Genomic DNA, 20,758 nt, shown 5'->3' on the forward strand with positions numbered 1-20,758 from the left:
TCTTGTTCAGTTCCCGGTCGTATAGGTAAACGCACTCAAACAGCAGTTTATGAGCCAGCGACGCATATAATGTAACCCTCGTCATCTACAGTATCGCTCGTTCTGGCCCCCGAAATACATTCTCAGACGTCACTGCTCTCCGAGTCTGTGCGTAGCGCCACACCTTGGCAAGCTCTATTGGTACGCACTAGCTCAGTAGTTAGCGCGCCCGACTCCCGAATGCACCTTGATTCACTTACATCGTCTCAAACGCCGGTGTAGGAGGTAGTCGAGAAGTTTTTCTTTTTTTTTTCACGCTGTGGCAATGGCGAAGCTAGCGATGACGAGGTGGCCCCACGATGACAAAAAAAAAAGAAGAAGGAAACGCTGTTGCGCGTCGCCGATGATGACGACGATGTTCGTCGTCAGCATAACGGAATGGACGGACGGGCGGATAAGGTGAACCAAACCCGCCGTGGTTGCTCAGTGGCTATGGTGTTAGGCTGCTGAGCACGAGGTCGCGGGATCGAATCCCGGCCACGGCGGCCGCATTTCGATGGGGGCGAAATGCGAAAACACCCGTGTACTTAGATTTAGGTGCACGTTAAAGAACCCCAGGTGGTCTAAATTTCCGGAGTCCTCCACTACGGCGTGCCTCATAATCAGAAAGTGGTTTTGGCACGCAAAACCCCATATATTATTATTATTTATAAGGTGAACCAAATAGCGGGTGCTTAACTGCTGTCGCCGCAAAACGCATTACCACACACTTTTGCGTCCCACGCTGGCAGTGCTCGCAAACGTGCCGCGCATGAACGAACGATGCTTTAATCTACCCCGCCGCTTCTGCGAATGCACGCAGGCATTGCCTTCAAAATTTACGTCAGCAATTGGTATCGGGTGCGCTGCCGAAAGTAGCAGAGGTTGTCATTCGTGAGAGCGATAACAAGAATGAAGACACCTGAAGTCGACAAACTACCCTGTAACTTCCTCGGTGTCGGCCTTAAATGCGCTGTTGCTATTCGTACGCGGCATGATTGGGAGCCCTGCGATCGCGGCGCACAAGCACGCAGTCACATGTTCTTTCTTTTTTTCAGATTTCACCTGCTTTCCTTACGATGCAGAAAGAATAATAATTACCCAATTCGTAGTACAATAAATACTGCTGAATCGGAAGTTTCCTAAAACAGTCTACAATTTCCTCAATGGAATCATTCCCATTGACTTAAGAGCCGCACAGTTGACCGATTAAATACCAACCAGTGACTGAAATGAAAACAATAGAAAAGCTGTCTGATTGGCTTCATAGGGTGCCAACAATATGCCTTCAGTACCTTGGCTAAATATTGATGAAAAGCCAGCATAAGGCGACCGGCTCCGACCCTCACGTTCATTTACATTTATGAACATTGTTGGGATCATAAATGACAGGGCACAATCAGCAACAATTTCAGTCGCCAGGTTGGCTGAACTTTGAAACACTGCACTACTTGGAAGACTGTAAGCTTTGAAAACAGCTGTACAGACGCAACCTTCACATACGTTGTGAGGCTTGTAGAGGGAGACGAGATAGTTTGCTGCATGCTGAGAATTCATTTAATGAGGATAAGGAACGGACAGGACGTCATGGTGCGAGAATTCTATTATACCCCATGCTCCGAGATTACAGTCAGACTATACATATTGAGGGGCTTGTCGCACACTACTCAAGAAGTCCGGACTGCAGCATTGAGAAGAGTGACAGGTAGGGAATGTAGAGGCACCTGACACGACCATGACACTATCTTTCCGGTATGCAACATGAATATAAGTAAAGTGAAATGCCACGAACGATGTGTCAAAACGTCAAGAGAGGAGTAAATGTGGGTTTTGTGCATTGGACAAAGCAATGAGCTGCTGGTGTGAATTATACTTATGCCACGTACGCGCCGCAGTCGTGTTTCGCAGTAACCTTCAATGTTTTATCTAGAACTTCTGACTGGGGTATGTGAGCATCGGTCGGGTCTAACGGTGAAAAACAAGGTACGTGAATCAAGCAGATTTGACAGTACGGCCGCTTCGGGCACCATCTAAAGGCTCCACAATGAATGGAAATTAAGTGAAGCAGTGCCAAGTTAGTCGTGAAGTTACGCCTGATTACTTAACAATCGGGCGCACACACTTCTTTAAGCATGTGCCTACGAGTTGGAACTGTTCTTGTCTCATGTACTTGGGCCTCCTAACGAGACAACTTCTGTAGAGAAGGTATAGTGAAATGCAATGTCTATGTCTTTCCCTCATTGAGGGAGCAAATAGTTTACTCAACTACGAAGTTCTAAGAGCAGCTTTTTCTCAAAGAATAAATAGGAGCCGGGAGTTGCATGTATGTGTCGAAATCAATCATTTATCGTTCTTATTCTTCTTTTTCCATTAGCCGGCTGCTGTGCCGGGGTCTATTAGCGCTAGCAGGCTAAAATATTGCACTAGTGGTCCAGCATGACCATATGCTACAGATGCGGTACGTCTTGACCAATGCTATGCTGAAATTACATAGGGTGTATACTTTTTTATAGCTTTTTCTTAGTACATCGTGCCCGCCCCGACTTTCCCAAGTGAGATGAGCTTACGTGTGTTCCATCACATCCACACCAAACCTCTTTGTAATTGTATGGACCAGGTGTCTCCAAACTACGGTCTGCGGAGGCCTATTGACCGGCCCGCAGCCCGTGGTGATCCATCCAATGACAGCCGGACGTTATAGGCGGGCAATCTACTCTGCCGGCAACCTACCGAACAACCTACTCTGCGCCTCCACCTGCCAGCGGAGCTTCTTCACAAAATTTTGAGCTACTGCACTTCTCCCTCTAAAGCAGCTTCCATGCAGTTACACACGATAACGCCACCTAGTCTGAAACAGTGCCCACGAATCAGATGCCTCATGTGACGATCGCCTGAGGAGTGCGTGATGGTCCGATTCACCTGTCCGATCCAACACTTCAGAAGAGGCCCAGAAGTCTCTGAGGGAACACCAAGGGAAGTTGGATTGGCACGAAACGGCTGAATTAGGCACAAAATGCTATTCGCATTTATAAAGTCAAAGCATCAGTTCCTATATAGATATAAGTATTGTCAAGAATGGCGAGCTGCGAAACAAGATTGCCACACAGTTACGACAGGGCGACACGACGCGCACCTCTCCCTCTCCGTCGCTGCAGCTGGGAGGCGTTCAAAGAAGCGGCCTTTGCGCTGGAATCCGCCGCCTTCCACCCGCCCCATCGACATTGTGACGGAACTAGTTCGGCGTGTGTGAACAATGATTCCGGAGTTCCCCAACGCGGAGCTGATTTGACACGCATGGACAAGCTGCCGTGGGACAACGTATTTTGGTGCGTCTCACGCTTCGGCACCCCGCCAACGCCGTCGTCGGGCATCAGAGCGCGGTTGCCTTTGTGTCTGTAAACTGATCTGCAGAGCCGCGGCGAGTTGGTGATGAGTAAACGAACAGTCGCCGCGTCGTAGGACCGGCGGATCGAGTGTATAAAAACTGTGGTTGTGCGAATGCTGAGGACACTTCTCTTGAGCAGTCATGTTAGACTGAGTCACTTCTCTCATGCAGTCCTGTTGGACTAATACTCTTTTTCTCAAGCAGTCATGTTAGACTGATTTAGTTTCTGTAAATAAACCCTTTTCCTCGTTCTCGATGAGAAGCAGTTCTTCACTTCATCAACGATCTCAGCGTAAATAAGTTGGACGACGGCATGGGCCAGCTACCTTCGAATTCATGCCGTACTCCAATCTTGGCAAAGGACCACGGACGATGGGATTGAGCCCCCAATCCTGACAGTATATAGTGTGCAGTGCCTAGAACCCTGTGCGGCATTTTGCTTCCCATTGGTACATAAGTTGGTATTGCAAATATTTGATGGCTTTACCATTTTTTCCCGCGTGAATATTGCGGTAAGAATTCTGCGGCACATTTATTGTTGGCATGATTATCACCTTTGACATTTTTGCTAATCAGCTGCGTCTACTTTAAATATTGCAATTTGTATCCATTTGGATTGAGACCACTTCGATAGTACGGGGTCTTAAATATTGTATGCTACAGTCAGCAGTCACCTTCGTTCATAATAAAAAAAATAATGCCTTAGTAATTATGTTATATTTACTTTCCAACCTCGTGCATATTGTGCTTCGTGCCTTTTATCAGGGCTGTCGCACGTTAACCTTGCTGTATTTGCCATTTCGAATAATCTACTGTTCGCAGTAAGTATTGCAAGGTTCTTACACGCTCTAGAAGACCTTCATGTTCATTGTGTTCTGCATCACAACTATGGACTGTAGGTATTATGTAAATATAAAAAAGATAGAGAGAAACACGTTCTAGTAACATGCTGGAGGTGTTAGCCTGGCTGTTTGCCTGACATGCTACTCCAGATGCTGGGTGACGATTATAATACATACAGTGATAAACACACACACACACACACACACACACACACACATGGCAAGCAGATCATGTCAAAATAAAAGCAAAACGCAAGTTCATCGTATTAAAAGAACGAAACGTCTTGCTGTCTGTTTTGGAGAAATGGCAATCTGCAAGGGTTCATTTGGTCGCCGTATTGCGTTGGTGAAGCGGGAATGTGCCAGATTTCTTGGTTACATGCTTTGCATGTGATATGACGTTCCCTGAGACGAACTCTCAATATAGCCATACGTTCCCTATCGCACGCTCGCGTCAGTGTGAACTTCGAATATCGAATTAGTTATTGAACGTAATGCTTTCTTCTGCAACAAAAACAAAGTTTAATTATTTTGGTTTGAGTTGTTGGATCCCACACCAGGTGAGAGTACGTGATATGCGGAAGAAAAAGGGAGCTGTATATGAGCAATATATTGAGAAATTAAAGGAAGGAGCGTAATCTGGTAAAAATCCCAGCAGCACCAGCAAGTTCAGTAGCGACACCGTTAATGTGAATATTTGATGTTAAATGTTGCTCAAGTATAACTTCCAGTGCTTTCGCTGATGGAGAAACGTAAAGGTAAGCACGGTCAAAACTTGAAGCACTCTCGATGCTTACTTGACGATTTCTGGATTTACATTACATTATTACAGCTCCTTACAATATTACGGCTTGAAGCGAACACAATAACTACAGAAATTATGAGAATTGTCTACTTAAGCGTTAGCATTGTTTGGCTCGGCTGTCACTTTATTTTTGCTTAGTGCTGCACGCTTGCCTTTTCTAGCTTATGCACGTCTACTCATGTCATTTCCGGTGGCAAAGAATGCTTAGGCTTTAGTAGACAATTGTGCGATTTTGTCGCCGCAGCCGGCCCCTTCAGTGCAATCGTACCAGTTGAACCGGAACGCCGGGCACGAGCGAAGAGAATGTGCATCACCGCGATGCCATGTCACACTCGCTGTCGATCTCGCAAGCTTGTTTTGTGCGCGATTTCCTTGTCAAACACAAGCTATCGTCCGCATTCTGGCTGCGCCTCCGTAAGGCCCAATGGAAACGCATTCGCTTGCCCGCGAGGTGTTCATAACTCGAAGGACGCTAAGCAGTGGTCTATTAGACACTGGGCCACCCCAAAATCTCAAGTAAGCCCACACCCAAATTTCAAGTTGGCTCGCCCCCAGATTTCAACTTGGCCCATTCCCAATTTTAAGTTGGCCTACCTTCAAATTTAAGTTCGCCCGCCCCCAAATTTGAGTTGATCCCCAACCAAAAATTTAAGTTTACCTCCGCCCCTGAATTTCCAGTTGGCCCACCTCCAAATTTAAGTTGGCACGCGTTCAAACTTCACGTTTCAAACTTAATTTTGCTATCCTCAAACTTCAAGTTGGCCTACCTCCATATTTCAACTTGGCCCACTGCCAAACTTTGAGTTGGTCCACCCACAAATTTCAAGTCGGCCCACACCCAAGTTTCAGTTGGCCCACCTACAAATTTTAAGGTAACGCAAATCCAAATTTCATGTTGACCCACCTCGAAATTTCAGTTGGCCCACCCCTACTATAAGCTTACCCATACATATTTAAGGAGCCCTATGTATCTCTATGGGTATTCTCTATTATTTTATGTTCTTGCTTTAAATTGTTCATTATTGTTTAAAAAAATAAAGCGACCAATCATCTACATTTACGCTATCATAACGATTAAACGTCTTAACTTTGCAAATTACACATTTTTGTACAAATAAAAGGCACTAGACGTTTCGCGTGACAGGGCTGGGACGCTCGCCAAAGAGAGCTTACGCTTTAATAAATTATGCAGAAACCATCGACAATGATTGTCATTGTAAGTGCGTAGCCTAAATGAAAGGGTGATCGAGAGAGCGAGCGATCGTTTACCCCTCGTTCCAGCCCATCCCCGCAACACCCGAGAAGACGACTCACTTTCCCTCGACGCTTTCCCTCAGCTCTCCGCGAACGAACGAGCGAGTGGCAGCCTACCCTCCTCCTTCTTCCCACCCCTACCCGCAACCCTCTTGCGCGAGAGCTTAGATCTCTCGGCTTGCGCAGAAATCTAGCGACATCTGTAAAGCTTGTAAAAGTGAACTTGTTCAAGCGCAGTATAGCTGTCATGAGCAGTGCACCTTTCCGCCCATCACGAGAAGAAAGGGGGTTAACCGAGGGGCCCGATATTTATTAATCATATCATGAGAATCCAACAAACAAGGACGCCAAGGACAACATATTGGAAATAACTTGTACTTACTAATTGAATTTAAGAAATGATAAATTAATGGCAATGAAAGTGGATGAAGAAACAACTTACCGCAGGTGCTGAACGATCCCACGTCTTCGTATTACGCTTGCGGTGCGACGCACAACAGTCACTTTTAGTGTTCCTCTCGTAGAAACCCCTCTTTGCGGTTGTCTAAGATAATGACGGCGAAGATGCTTCACTGCTCTGGCCCGTAATCACACTGGCGGATGGGCCAAAGATCTGGCGGTGGAAGGAAACGCAATATCTTTGTCAACGATGTTCTCTTTGATGCCATGTCGATGACGGCAAGAAAAACAAATACTCAGCTATTTCAAACGTCGCAATCCGGCCAAACAGCCTACTTCATTGTTAGTATCACTGGATAAGAAGTTGTGCATTCTTTGAAGGATGCCACTAAGCAGAATGTTGTTAAAGTTGTGGGCAGACAACAGTGAACACAAGCTTGCATAAAGATGTGTGTGTTAGCACACAAGTAACTAACGCTGCATAAAGCTACGGGGGTTGCATACAGTTGTGGGAGTTGCAAAGGAATGCATTGGGGTTGAACAAAGTTGGTATGGATTGTAGGAGCGAAACGCGGGAGCACCTGCTGTCACTGCAAATGAATTTGGTGCTGGTGGAATCATTGAAGTCTCCTCATCTTTTCATCTCTGCCCTCGAATTTGGTGCCAATGTAAGAGATATAAACCACTATAGAAAGCTTGACAATGCTCTAAACAAAGATTCCAGAAGAATCTAAAATGTCTAAACACGTCGAAGAGTGAAAACAAGCAGACATGACAGGAACATCTATTGTTAAATAGGCATACCACAAGTTCAATTTTCCTTCTGTACTTTTTTCTCAACAGAGCTTCCTGTGACCCATGGTGATGATCCACCTATAAGACGAATTTCTGAGAGGTGCAAGTTACCTGCATTATGAATTTCAGTGCCCAGATAGCTAAATAAAAAAAATTGTTTATGACATTTTTAATATTCACTGTGGAAAATGTGCTAAATAGCAAAATTGAAGTCCGCCGCTGTGAAGACAAGGGGCATGTTCTAAGGTCAGCGCCGCCCTCGGTATATCTGTCTCCAAGCTATAAAGACGATGAGCAAAACGAGAACAAGGTGAAAGCAGGAGCCAATTGACGTTCCGACAAGTGGTTTAGATAGCAGGGTTAATGTATTGCTATATTTTTTCGCAATACGTTAGCCCTACTATATTTTTTTTGCGTGACCGGGCTAGTTGGAGAAGTATGGGAGAGGCCTTTGCCCTGCAATGGGCGTGGCCAAGCTGATGATGATGATGATAATATTTTCTTGCATTGCTCTTTTGAAGACAGATTAAAAGGTTTTTTCTTTCATTTTCTGTTTAGGTTGTCTTTTTTTCGTAAACAAGTAAGAAGACTTGGAGTTAGCCATGGGTTTAGGGGAGATGAATGTTTTCTTAGACGCAAAACATTAGAAGTTGGAGAAGCTATAGCATCGAATATGAGCTAAGCAAATTTGCTGTAGGCCGCCTCAGGGTCTGCGCTGGTAATGACGTGAGACCAGTCTATTGTAGCTATTGAATCGGTGAACTTTTTTTTGTCAAAGACCGATTTGAAAAGCAAGTATTCGAAGGAATGGCTATTCGTCGAAAACGAAGCGCTACGGGGAAGCGGTCAGTTATATCATTACGGATGATAAAAGCCGAAGGAGTAGTAAATAAATTTGTTAAATTACGATCAAGTAAACTACCAGAAATGTTGCCAATAGAGCGTGTTGGATTTTTAAGAGCGAATCAAGACCTCATGCAAGTAAAATAGTTTTATAAGGATTGAAACCCGAGCCTGAATCATCCAATAAGTTGATACTGATGTCACCCATGACAACTACGCTCTTATTTTCATGTGTTAATATGTGAAGCAAGGCAGCAAATGCGGAGCAAAAGTTGGTCACGGAAGAGTCAGGTGAACGATATATACAGCTGAATACGATCTTACGTGTGTTACAAGTGAAGACAGGACTATCAATTTCAAACCAAACTGCCCCGTAATCAGGCACATCAAGAACCAGGTAAATTCTGCGTTTGTAGATTGTACTGCTCGATATAAATATCGCTGCGCCACCATGACACGAGGACACACGGTGGTGATATTCTGCAATGTACTTCGGAAAGCAAAACAAGTTCTTATTGGAATCGGTAAGCCAAGTCTCGGACACACAGCTTATCGAAGGGAAAGGACCAAAAAAGGACCAGGAAGTCATCAAAATGCTTGAGGAGACTGCGCGCGCTGAAGTGGATGAGAGAATTATAGGTCTGAGATGATATAGACTGAAGGTTATCAGAATCGATGTAAGGCATTGCGACGACTGAATATCAGAGGAGATCAGTTTCGAAAGATGCTAAGGTCCGGAAGATACAGCCGTCACATCTTTTGCGGGCCTTGATCGAAGAGTCATCCGTCCACAAAAATTGCAATTTTTTATCTCTTTTCAGTTTTAGGGACATTGCGAAAATGTTTTTATTCTGCAGGGTCAAGTGATAGTTTACATACACGGGCTGAACATCATTTCCTGAAAAACCAAGGTCGTTAGTCTGCGGCCATGTCCTTCGTGCCCTGCCCATGAACTCGGCCTTCTTTGTTCGAGAATGGAAACGTGATTTCAAGTTTTTGGAATTCGAGCTCGAGGGAACGCGATGAACTATGTCTACGTCAGCGTCAGAAATGGGGCACTGAATTTTGTCACCAATGCTCTGAAGGACTCACAGACAACTTTCACCCTGCAGTGTGTGCCCAGAACACGCTCGATTTCTAAATTATTTTGCGAGAGTATTGTTCCATCTCAGCAACTCTTTTTTCAAGTGCAGAGTTCCGGGCACTCAAAATCTTGTTTTCAGCTAAAAAAGGTTCTCGTTCTGAGTTGCGCTTCTCTACTGTTTCTTCAAGGAAATTCACACTAATTTGGAGTTAGTCAATTTCTTTTCTTATCCTATCATTTAATGGGTTTGGGTGAGGAACCGTCCTTGTGTCAGCACAGGAAACGTAGGCATCGCTAAGTTTATACAAAATCCCAGAAACAGCAGCAGAAGCGTTGTAAAACAAGGGAACGAGGAAGGAAAGTGTGATTCGCACCTGAAGGCAAAATACGATTGACTATGCCAATTAGTAGCCTCAACCGCTGCTGCTAAACTGGCTGGCCGAAGTAATGCACCATGCCTTTTAACCATGAGCCAAACATGTTGAGTGGATTATCTGCGCAGGCTATAAAGAGCTGCTGAGGAAGCATCGCCGACAACCTACGCAGGCGGAGGCTTTGTAGATCCGAGATCAGGAGCGCGGGAACTGTGGCCGAGTAGTTGTTACAAACGGTTAGCAGAAAACACCTGTAGGCGAAATATGATTCAGCATGTCAATTCGTAGCCGCAACCGCTGCTGCTAAACGACTTACGACTATATCATTATTAAAGCTGTAAAGCGTTACGGCGCTATTTGTCCTTGCTGTGGTATTGGCATGGATGAGAGTGGAGATGGTGCTTTAGATAATGTAGTCGATGAGGTTTGGCATGCCGTGTCTACGACTATCTCAGCTTCGTCAATTTGCAACGGCATGGACCACTAATGGCTGCTCACTAATCACCCATCGGTTTTATGGCAGCTTGTAATTCCATGAAAGGAAAGCGCCGCACAGTTTCACTTCTTCCTCCGTTAAAGGATGTGGTGTCACTATTGACGCTGTTTCCTCGGTGCAAGTTTGCAGCTTCGCCGATCATATGTGACTGTCAGAGGCATCTGCGCGGCAGAGAAGCCGGATACTCTGTCCTACTCTGGATACTCTAGATACTCTGATTTGACGGAAGCGCGGACAACAGACGGCTGATCCTCAACCACGCATCGTTCTCTTCGCGGCAGGTTGGAACATTTTACAATTTTACAAATTAGCTCAGCGGAAATCCGCAACGGAGATGAGTCGTCAAAACCAACGTTTTCATAAGATATACCTCAAATTTCTCCTTAATTCGTAGCACGTGTTGTGTTTTGCTTTTTGTGTCGCTAATGTTCCTTCAACATTATTGCGGTAAACTTTTGTTTCACTTTTGACGCCTTCTGCCCAGCCGTGCATATCACTTGGTACCAACAAACCAACTTTAAACTGTAGAGCGGGAGCTTGTTTCAAGGAGCTGATAGAAAGATTTCAAGGTGCACGCAATCTTGAAAAAAAGTCGAGTGACCTAGGAACTTTGTGGGAGGATATGAATGTCTCAAGTTTAAGAACAGTCAAAGAAACAAGGAAGAAAGCCTGGATTACTTGAGAGAGAAAGAAGAAAGTAAAGAAAGGTGAAAAGAACGCCGATATCGAACACCTAACAACTAGCTAAAGGTTGTGAAGAAGACCCTTGGGTACCAGCAATTTATAATAACTGATAATGAGCAATCTTTAACGAAACCTAATATTGAAATCAAAGGCGTGAGAAAGAAGGAAAACCATAATCATAAGGAGGTGTATATGTATGTTCTGGTTTGGAGAAACCAATAAAACGAAAGAACTAATCGGCCATGTATGTGCTCAGGAGAAGCGATAAATTGTGTGCAAAGGTAATCACACAGTTGAAGTAATGCTGCAGACGCTACGTACAACTTTTCAGAGCAAACGAAGCTCGTCTTATAATGATGGATGAAATACCTATGAACTGAAGTTCACGTCAAGGTACAGAAGAATGCACCTCCGTATGAAAAAGTATGTTAGTATCGATAATTCAGGCCAGTAATAAAGGCGACATCGATATGCCTTGTTAAAAAATCACGGTAAGAATGCTTTAGTCATTACCTACCATAGTTTTAAACCCGATGTTGCAAGGAAGCTGACTAGTGCATAGAACATTTGAATACTAAACAATTTTTATCTGTGCATTTATTTTGCGACGCATGTCAAATAATGAAGACTTGGTATGCGGCAGAGCACGCGTGACGATGAGTGCTATATTCAAAATATTTTTACTGAAATGACACTGTAGATTCCGCATTACAACTGCTGAACTTGCCTAACCCCTTAAGACCGTTCATGTCCAAAACAACGTAGGTGCTGTAATCCTTCCGCTTATCGTATGAAGGTAATATTGAATCTTATTAGACTTTTGAGCGCACCATGTACCATGTACCAAGAACCATGTGCAACCAACTCGCCCAAAACGCAACGCTTTTGTAATATTGAAGGCTGTCTAGTAGGATATGGAGAGGACTAAAAGCAGCGACACCATGGGGTCAGGCTTGAGCATATATAGTTCACAAAACGATGTTCAGGCTCCTGACAAATTCAAAAGCTGTAGGCAAACATCCGTCGTCCGTGAAACACACCCCGCCTTCTATTTGAAATGACTGCGCAAAGTCTCCGTAGGCCTAACAAAGCACTAATAAAACGCGTATAAGCACTGCTGCGCCTCACGCCATCTCGCCACTGAAAGAGGAGCCGGTCGGGTGCCGAAACCGTCTGGTTCTTAAAGTGGATGGATGAATAAAACCATTATTTTAAGGGGCTCTCGGTCGCTGTTGGATATTAAGGGGAAAAGGAATCTAAGTTAGCAGAATGTTGGCTGAGCCACACCTTCACTTCAGTCTTTGGTATCCCGGTTTATGTACACTCTGGTACTTCTAGCTGCATGTTCAGTTCCGTGGCTCTCGCATGAGCTAGGCGACCCTTCCTACACAAGCGGCTTCGAAACAAGCCACTTTGTCTGCTGCATTTTACGATGGTTTTCTGTGTTTATGAATTAGTGTGTATTCGGTTTCCTATGGTTCTAATGTCTCCGTGCAGCATGTGTTGGATGTCGGATCTTGCACATCGGATCGATGCACACCACGTCGGCTCCGTATTCCACGAATGTTCTTCTAGCGCAAATCGCCAAAAAGCCACCCGCTATTGCACGCCAACGGACTCAGCTCGTTCCCAGGAACAAGTGGATACCGAAAACCAGGTGGGATTCCCATTTTTCAAGCCTCTACGACAGTATTTTGGCCGGACCTCGTGGTGGGAGAGCCGCGAGGCCACGCGCCGGGGCCGGCTTCCTCAACAATTGCCGATCATTTTCTCAATGATGGAAGTCACCGTAGACGGGCGCAGCATATCCCAGGAAGAAATGGATACAAGCAAGGGATGGAAGGAGGTCAGACACAGAAGATCAGACCGGCGAACCTCCCAACACCGCGAGAGCACCTTGTCGCCGACGCGGCTCGGCAAGCGCAACAACAACCCATGGAAAGGCAGGCTAGAGCAAATACGCAAGGCAAGCAGAATGCCACATTTGCCAAGAGGGGATTACAAGATTGTGATCAGACCGCGTGGAGGACTCAAATTATCCGAGCACGGTATAGTTCCCCTCACAGCTGCGGTACAAGATGCGGCAGGTATTCCTCGAGACGAAAGGGAGGAGGACATTGTCTGCCCCAACAACTATCAAAATATCCTTATCGTCAGTACCTCGGATCAAGAGCGTGCAAACAAATATCAGGAAGTAGCACGCATCAAGATTCAAGACAAGTTTTACGAGAGCAATGCTTACGAGACAGCGCCTGACATGACGGCCAAAGGAGTCATCAGAGGAATCCCACTCGACGAGGGCCCAAGAGACATCACAGCAGCGGTGGTTACGAGTAAAAACCCAACGGCGATAGCAGCAAAGAGACTCAGTAACACTACCACAGTGATTGTGCTCTTTGAAGGACACAAAGTGCCCACGTACGTCCGATACAGGGCAGCGCTACTCCCTTGCTCCCTGTACAGGAAACAAGTGGATATCTGTCACCAATGTAACAGACTTGGACACAGAGGAGATGTATGTCCCAACCCTGACAACAAGATTTGTGCGGGATGTGGAACACCAAACCCAGAAAAAGACCACAATTGCCAACCTAAATGTCAGTTATGCGGCGAGGACCATCCGACCGCAGACAAGACGTGCAAAGCCAAATTCAAAAAGCCCTTCATCGTTAAACAGAGACAATGGCACAGACTGCAACGAGAACGACAAGAAGAACATGAGGACGCTATCTCAAGAGAAGACAGAGCAGACACTCGCGGAACGCCTGGCCTCCTAAACGCCAGGGAACGACGCTCCAGGTCGAGAACAAGGTCTCCATCCACCACCAGGTCCTTATCCCGGTCCGGCTCCAGGACACCGGGGACACGATCCAGATCCAGGTCCAGAACTAAGCCATCCTCTTCAGCAAACCAGACTAACACGGTGAGCTGGGCAGACGTGGTCGATGGCGTGCGCCCGGGGGCTGGTGGGGAGACTGCCATTAATAACGAGATCAAGCAACTAAAACACGAGAACGCGCAGCTGAGGATTTTGCTAGCACGTATGAGCGATGAAATCAAAATTCTCAAGGAAGGAAAAAACCAAATAAATCAGGTAACTCCCACTCCACACGCGAGCACGAAAGAGCCATTTGAAATCCCAGACAATAAGATGGACGAAGGGGATGAGCCCCCTCCACTCAAACGCAAGGCCCAAGCCATCAGTGATAAAGAAGATAACGCAGTGGTAGATAAAACATTAGTCGATATTCAAAAGAGCCTAGCAGAAATACAAAAGTCCAATGACAAACGGGACGAAATGATGAATCAAATGGCTAAGGCAATAGCAGCAATTATGAGTAGATTAGATATCCTAGAGGCAAACCAGTCACCAGGTAATGGACTCCCCTCCGTTGCGTCAGAAGCACCACAATCCTTACCCACTTCACAACCACATAATTATATCAGATCAGCTTCTCTCCAACCACCCGTCTCCCTCCCATGGTCGCACCCGAAATGAAGCGCGCTAAAGAAGGGTTCAGGATATGGCAGTGGAATTGTAGAAGTTACGAAAACAAAAAGTCAGTTTTGCAGCAGTATTTGAAAGACAAGGATACACCGGACGTCATAATTCTGCAGGAAACACACGGGATTGCAAAGCAAGCAGGATACAGATCTTTTGGCTATGCCGAAGGGGACACCAGGGCATTAACTACGCTGGTAAAAAGAAACATAACTTGCATGCAGCACAACACAGGCATAACGCACATTGACAATATTCTATTGGAACTCATCCCACAAAAAAAGACAGGACGTAGCTTATTTATTCTAAACATTTATAGTAACCCCATGCTACATAAACACAAATTCAAGAACCTGTTCCAGAAAACACTCAGACTTGCTGGAGAAAATCCGGTAGTTATAGGAGGAGACTTTAATGCCCCACACACCACGTGGGGATACTTATATACCAGAGCAAAAGGAAGGGACTTATGGAACGACTCGCAAGAATTAGGCCTCACGCTCGTCACAGACCCCGCCACTCCAACCAGAGTAGGCACGGCGCTAAACAGGGACACAACCCCAGACCTAACCTTTACCAAGAATATTGAAAAGGCGACGTGGCACAACACACTGGAAGATTTGGGTAGTGACCACCGCATATTGGAGTTACACGTCAGAGAAGGGCCGAATAGACCCAAGGAACGACAGATCAAATTAGTAGACTGGGAACTGTTTCGTAGAACGCGAGAGAAGACACAACAACGATCAATCGCAGATATAGAACAATGGACTAAGGAGCTCAGTGATGACGTCAAAGCTGCCACAAAAATAGCACCACCTGAGTCTAACTTGGATAAATGCGACAGCAGACTTCTCCACATGTGGGAAGCTAAGCAGTCGCTTCAGAATAGACTTAGCGGTCAGAAGCATAACAGAAAGTTAAGAAAGCGCATAGCACTCCTCAACAAAAAAATAGAAGAACATGCTAAGCAATTGACCAAACAACAATGGGACGAGATATGTAATTCCATGGACGGACAATTAAGCACCGGCAAAACCTGGCACATGCTCAGATTCCTGCTTGACCATGACAATAACTAGAAAAATCACATGCAAGCCATTAATAAGTTAATACACGCATATGAGGGTACAGAAGAGGAATTTCTCAATGAATTACAGCAGAAATACTTAAAACAGGCACCCCCTTGCATCTATCTTAGCTACAACGGGAATACAAACGCAAAATTAGACGAGGAACTCACGGAGGCAGAAATCCGCGCGGCCCTACAAAAGTTAAATACCAAATCTGCCCCAGGCCCGGACGGTATAACCAACAAGACTCTCAGGAACCTGGATGATGAATCGATAGCCAAATTAACAGAATACATAAACGAGTGTTGGGTAAAGGGAGAAGTGCCAGCTCAATGGAAGAAAGCGACGATAACGCTTATTCCAAAACCTGGTAAGAAGCTTGAGATTGACAACCTCAGACCAATCTCCCTAACATCCTGCGTCGGAAAATTAATGGAACATGTAATTTTAAACAGAGTAGACAACTTCTTAGAGGATAATAACATATACCCAGATACAATGATAGGATTTCGCAAAAATCTTTCGACACAAGATGCGATGCTCCAACTTAAGCATCAGATAATAGATTATAACACGCGCTCTACAAGGGCCATCTTGGGCCTTGATCTTAAAAAAGCTTTCGATAATGCCAACCACGCAACCATATTGGAAAACATCGAACGAATAGGACTAGGGCAACGGACGTATAACTACATCAAGAGCTTCCTATCAGATAGGAAAGCAGTCATCTCCGTCGGAGGGCTCAAGTCGCCCGAGATCGACATAGGGGGGGCCGGCACGCCGCAAGGCGCTGTCATCTCGCCGATGCTGTTTAATCTCGTCTTGATGGGACTCCCCGAAAAATTAAATCACATAGAGTCCCTGAATCACACAATCTACGCGGACGATATTACTATCTGGACCTGTGATGGCAGCGACGGATCAATAGAACAACGACTCCAGACTGCAATTAACACAGTAGAGGAACACCTCATAGGAACAGGCCTCACATGCTCTGCAGAGAAATCTGAACTTCTATTGTACCGCCCCACACTTAGAGGCAGGCCTCCCAGAGGATACGACAGAAACAAGGCTCATGAGGAAATCAAGCTACACACCAAGAACGGGCGGAATATCCCAATAGTCAACCAGCTCAAAGTGCTGGGTCTGGTAATCGAGAACAAAGGTACAAATAGGGAAACCGTAATGAAGTTAGACACAAAGGTAACAAACACCATGAGATTAATCAAACGAATTACTAACAAGCACCAAGGTATGAAGGAAGAAAGTATCATACGGCTGATACAATCATTCGTAATCAGTCAGATCACATACATAGCCGCCTTCCACAATTGGTTTGCAGCTGAAAAGCGTAAAATTAACAACATGATAAAAAAAGCATACAAACTAGCGCTAGGGATTCCCATCAGTACGAGCACGGATCTCCTGCTAAAGTTAGGACTCCACAACACACTGGACGAACTCATAGAAGCACAACAAACATCTCAAGCAGAGCGACTAACCAAAACCAAAACGGGACGGCATATACTAAGCAAACTAGGAATGAATTATCACAATCTATACGGGGAAAAGATGACGATAACGAGAGAAATTCGTGACAAACTCCTAGTACCAAATATACCCAAGAACATGCATCCAGGTTACAACGACGGCAGACGCAAGAGTAGAGCAGAGAAAATTATCCGAAGCTTTGGGTCAGACGACAGAGCAACCTTCGTAGACGCGGCAGAATACCCAGACAGAAATAGCTATGTAGCAGTAATCGTAGATCACACCCAAAAACCCCTTACAAGCGTATCAGTTAATACCAAACATTCCGAGACCGCAGAGGAGGTAGCCATTGCACTAGCATTGGTCTCCACGAATGCTCAGTACATCATTAGCGATTCTCAAGCGGCCATTAGAAATTATGCAAAAGGTAGGATCTCTCCTGAGGCATGGCATATCATCAGAGTCAATGAAGCAAAGTTCTCCAATGCAGAGAAGAACGGCAGGCAATTGATCTGGTTCCCAGCGCATACGACTCCAGACATTCCCTCAGTCAACCTCAACGAGGTAGCACACCGCGAAGCTCGAGGTCTTACTCGCCGAGCTGAGCAAAGAGTGACTTCCATCGGTCAGGAGAACGCGGAGGAGGAAATCTGGAGGGAAAAAGACATATTAACAAGATTTAGTGACATTACCAAATTCTATCAAAATCGGAGGCGAGTATTACCACCGCCTCACACTAAACTGAACAGAGCTGAGTCTGTTACTTGGAGGCGACTACAAACAGAAACTTATACGAGTCCCGTGCAACTAAAAACTTTCTACCCCGATATATACGAGAGTGATATGTGCAAGCTATGCAAGTCTGTTAGAGCCACCCTTCAACACATGTTGTGGGGATGTGAAATATATCAAAATAAAATGGCAGTCTCCCCAGAAAATCTACGGGCGCGGTGGTCGGCCGTGCTGCTCAGCTCAGAACTCGAAGACCAACTTTGGGCCGTCCAGCGAGCCAAGGAAGCCACACAGGAGCAGCAGCTCCCAGTGGCCATCTAGGCGGCCCCAGGCCCGGGCCTCTCAATCGCCGGATTCCAAATAAAGTTATCGCATCGCATCCAAATGAGGTGTGGCAAGTCCGCTCTGCATGACTCCTGGCAATATGTGAATCAGGTACAAGTGTTTGCACTCGTAGCTTGTCTGGCTTGGTAGTGGTGTATATGTAGTGTTGGCCATAACCTTGTTAAAAAAAAATCTTGCGCGCGACTAACCCCACCTTTGTCGTCAAACACATGCACTGGTGTAACTTCTAATAGTCTCTGTTTTCTATCATCTTTTCTTCTGATTAAAATATGTGCTTGCAAGGAGAACCGTCGACCCACATATTTAGGTACGGTTCTTGGCCCGCTCGGTTTGGTGAGCAACATGGGCTGCGAGGTGCTGTACATGTAATCAAGCCCACCCGCGTTCGCATCGAATGTGTGATTTCCTAAAATAAATTTCCGTTCGAGCTTCTTCAGTCTTTATTTCAATTGTTCCCAACCAGACAGATCTCTGCCGAATGTTTACCTTTGAAAAGACAAAAGAGCGCCACTAGTGCGCTCTAGAATGCGTCATTGGACTGAACGCTTTCCTTAGGTAAAAAACGCAGTTTCTTATATATTTTTTTCGCATTCGCGCTAACCAGTCAAATACTGTAAGACGGTACAAAGACACAAACGCAGCAAGTGTCTACGCAGCAAGTGTCGTACACAAAGTGACGTTATCCATCACTTTGTGCACGACAGTGCGCTTCTTCAGAGATCGTGTAGGCTGAAGAGTGTTGTTCGTGGACAGCTACTTCGGCGGAACGGAGAAAATCTCTGTTGCAACTTGGTCACGATGTGCGTAAAAATATTGATGAAGGATGTATAGGAGAAAAACACGACGCTTATAACTAAAACAGAAAATTCAGTTTGCTACACTACACTAAGGAACGGTGTAGAAGTTAAGTAGCTGAAAGATTATTAAAAACTGGAGCGAGAGGTAGAGAGCACCTACACACGACCACAGTCGACCGGAATCACCGAAGCCAATCGCAGCACACGATAACGTACGCCAGCACAGGCTAAAACAGTTTGTTAAGGTCTGTTGTTTATGACAACTATTTTTAGCAGTGCCTTCATCACCCTTTGCTGATATAGCGTATGAGGTCCGCATTTCACAACGGTTCACTTTGATCGATGATCTGCGATCAAAGCGAGTTAGCGCAATCATGAGCAATCGTGTCAACACACTGTAGCGAAGAGTTTTCAACAAGTTTTCTCTGTCGGTAAATTATCACAAGCACTCGGAATAGCGAGAAAAGGAGAAACGTTTGCGAAACAAGAAATTAAAGTGCGACATCTACGATGCACTTTTACAGCGAAGCTGCTAGCCTCCAGTTGATCAGGATTTTCGGCAGCGCGTCCTCACGGAAAAAAAAAGTACGTTCAGCGACTAAAAAAACGTCAGTGATTGAAGCGAGAATTGCATAGATTCTTTCGTATCAGGCATACAATATCGAGCTCAGCATTCTATTCAATAACGAACGAGCACAAAACAAGCATCTAAACCACATAATTGATGCTAAGGCACTCCCGATAACAATGCGAAGCACACAGCGCTCCCTGCATACGTTTCCTGGCAAATATTGCTGCTGCGCAAGGACGACGTGCGGAGTGATGTCACTAGCATTCGATATATAAAAGAATCAGCCGCGCAACTTATTGCATTGTTGCTGCAGCACCACTGTTTGTAGGCAACGCCTAGTTAGGACTACCGAAGAGCAGCGTGAGTACGAGGAGCGGCAAAGGAAAAAAAAACGGCAATACGACCAGCTGCCGCGTGCTGCCAAAATTACCATTACTCCCATTACAACCATTACTCTCATTACTAACACTACTCTAAGGCAATAAAGCATTGTATATCCGCCTGCAGTGAGCAGTTGTAGTAGTGGTTTTGAACAGCTTCATTGGACATCCACTTTCGCAGGGAAGAGTTAACGGGTCAGTTTTATTTAGTTATTTTTTATGCTGCCTTCAGCGTGACGGGGCGTTCAACTCTGGTCCCCATACTCTGGAAAAAGTGGAGAGAGAGAGAGACACGTGTATTGCTAGCTACAAGCAATGAGGCAACTGTTGCTTTGTGGCTGGATTAGCTTACACCGTATCGGCGACCTACGGGCAGCCGATTCACCTACGCAGTTTTGTCACACTGACGCAGCACCGTTGAAGCTGGAGCCGCCGTCAGCCTATCAGAGGACGTACACAACGAAATCTGCTCAACGCGACCACAGCATGCGCTCGAAACAAATTAGCTTTTTCTCTCTCTCTCTCTTTCTCGCTCGCTTTCACGGCGGTCGCTGCGCACGATGTTTTCGGCTTCTGTGTAAATGTAATGCTGCACCGTAACATACCAACAGCCCAAACAACGGCCCGTCTCTGCTGAAGGTGGTCACCGATAGGCCTCGCCGTTGACTACGACCTTCATCCTGCGATGAGTCAGATAAGGCGCAGGAATAATGGTAAGTCGATTTGAGTACGTGCCGTACCGCTTTCGTATTCCTTTTCTGAATGTCTCGGCGCCCCCTTCACATTTTTTCTCCACGCGGCACGGTATCAATAAGTAAGCGTGAGGCAATCAAGGCCATCTCGCCACAGTGCGCGCAATGCAGCCGGATGGCAGAGTAAACATGTTAA

General features: G+C 45.6%; 1 protein-coding gene and 1 long non-coding RNA gene across 4 annotated transcripts in view; one reads left to right on the top strand and one right to left on the bottom strand.

The window, feature by feature from the left end:
• Window positions 1-20,758, bottom strand: part of LOC139057431 (uncharacterized) — a 327,910-nt gene that overhangs the window by 174,518 nt on the left and 132,634 nt on the right. The window lies entirely within an intron of this gene.
• LOC135898937 (fatty acyl-CoA reductase 1-like) overlaps window positions 20,494-20,758 on the top strand; it is a 31,615-nt gene continuing 31,350 nt past the window's right edge. For 2 of the 3 annotated variants that reach the window (XM_070535663.1, XM_070535664.1), the window contains exon 1: window positions 20,503-20,583. In XM_070535663.1, the coding sequence (XP_070391764.1) occupies window positions 20,556-20,583 (28 nt within the window). In that variant the 5' untranslated portion in view covers window positions 20,503-20,555. Of the gene's footprint in view, window positions 20,584-20,758 lie in introns of all 3 variants that reach the window. The other variant, XM_070535660.1, reaches the window with a different exon arrangement.

This window comes from Dermacentor albipictus, chromosome 3, assembly GCF_038994185.2.
Source record: "Dermacentor albipictus isolate Rhodes 1998 colony chromosome 3, USDA_Dalb.pri_finalv2, whole genome shotgun sequence".
NCBI lineage: Eukaryota > Metazoa > Arthropoda > Arachnida > Ixodida > Ixodidae > Dermacentor > Dermacentor albipictus.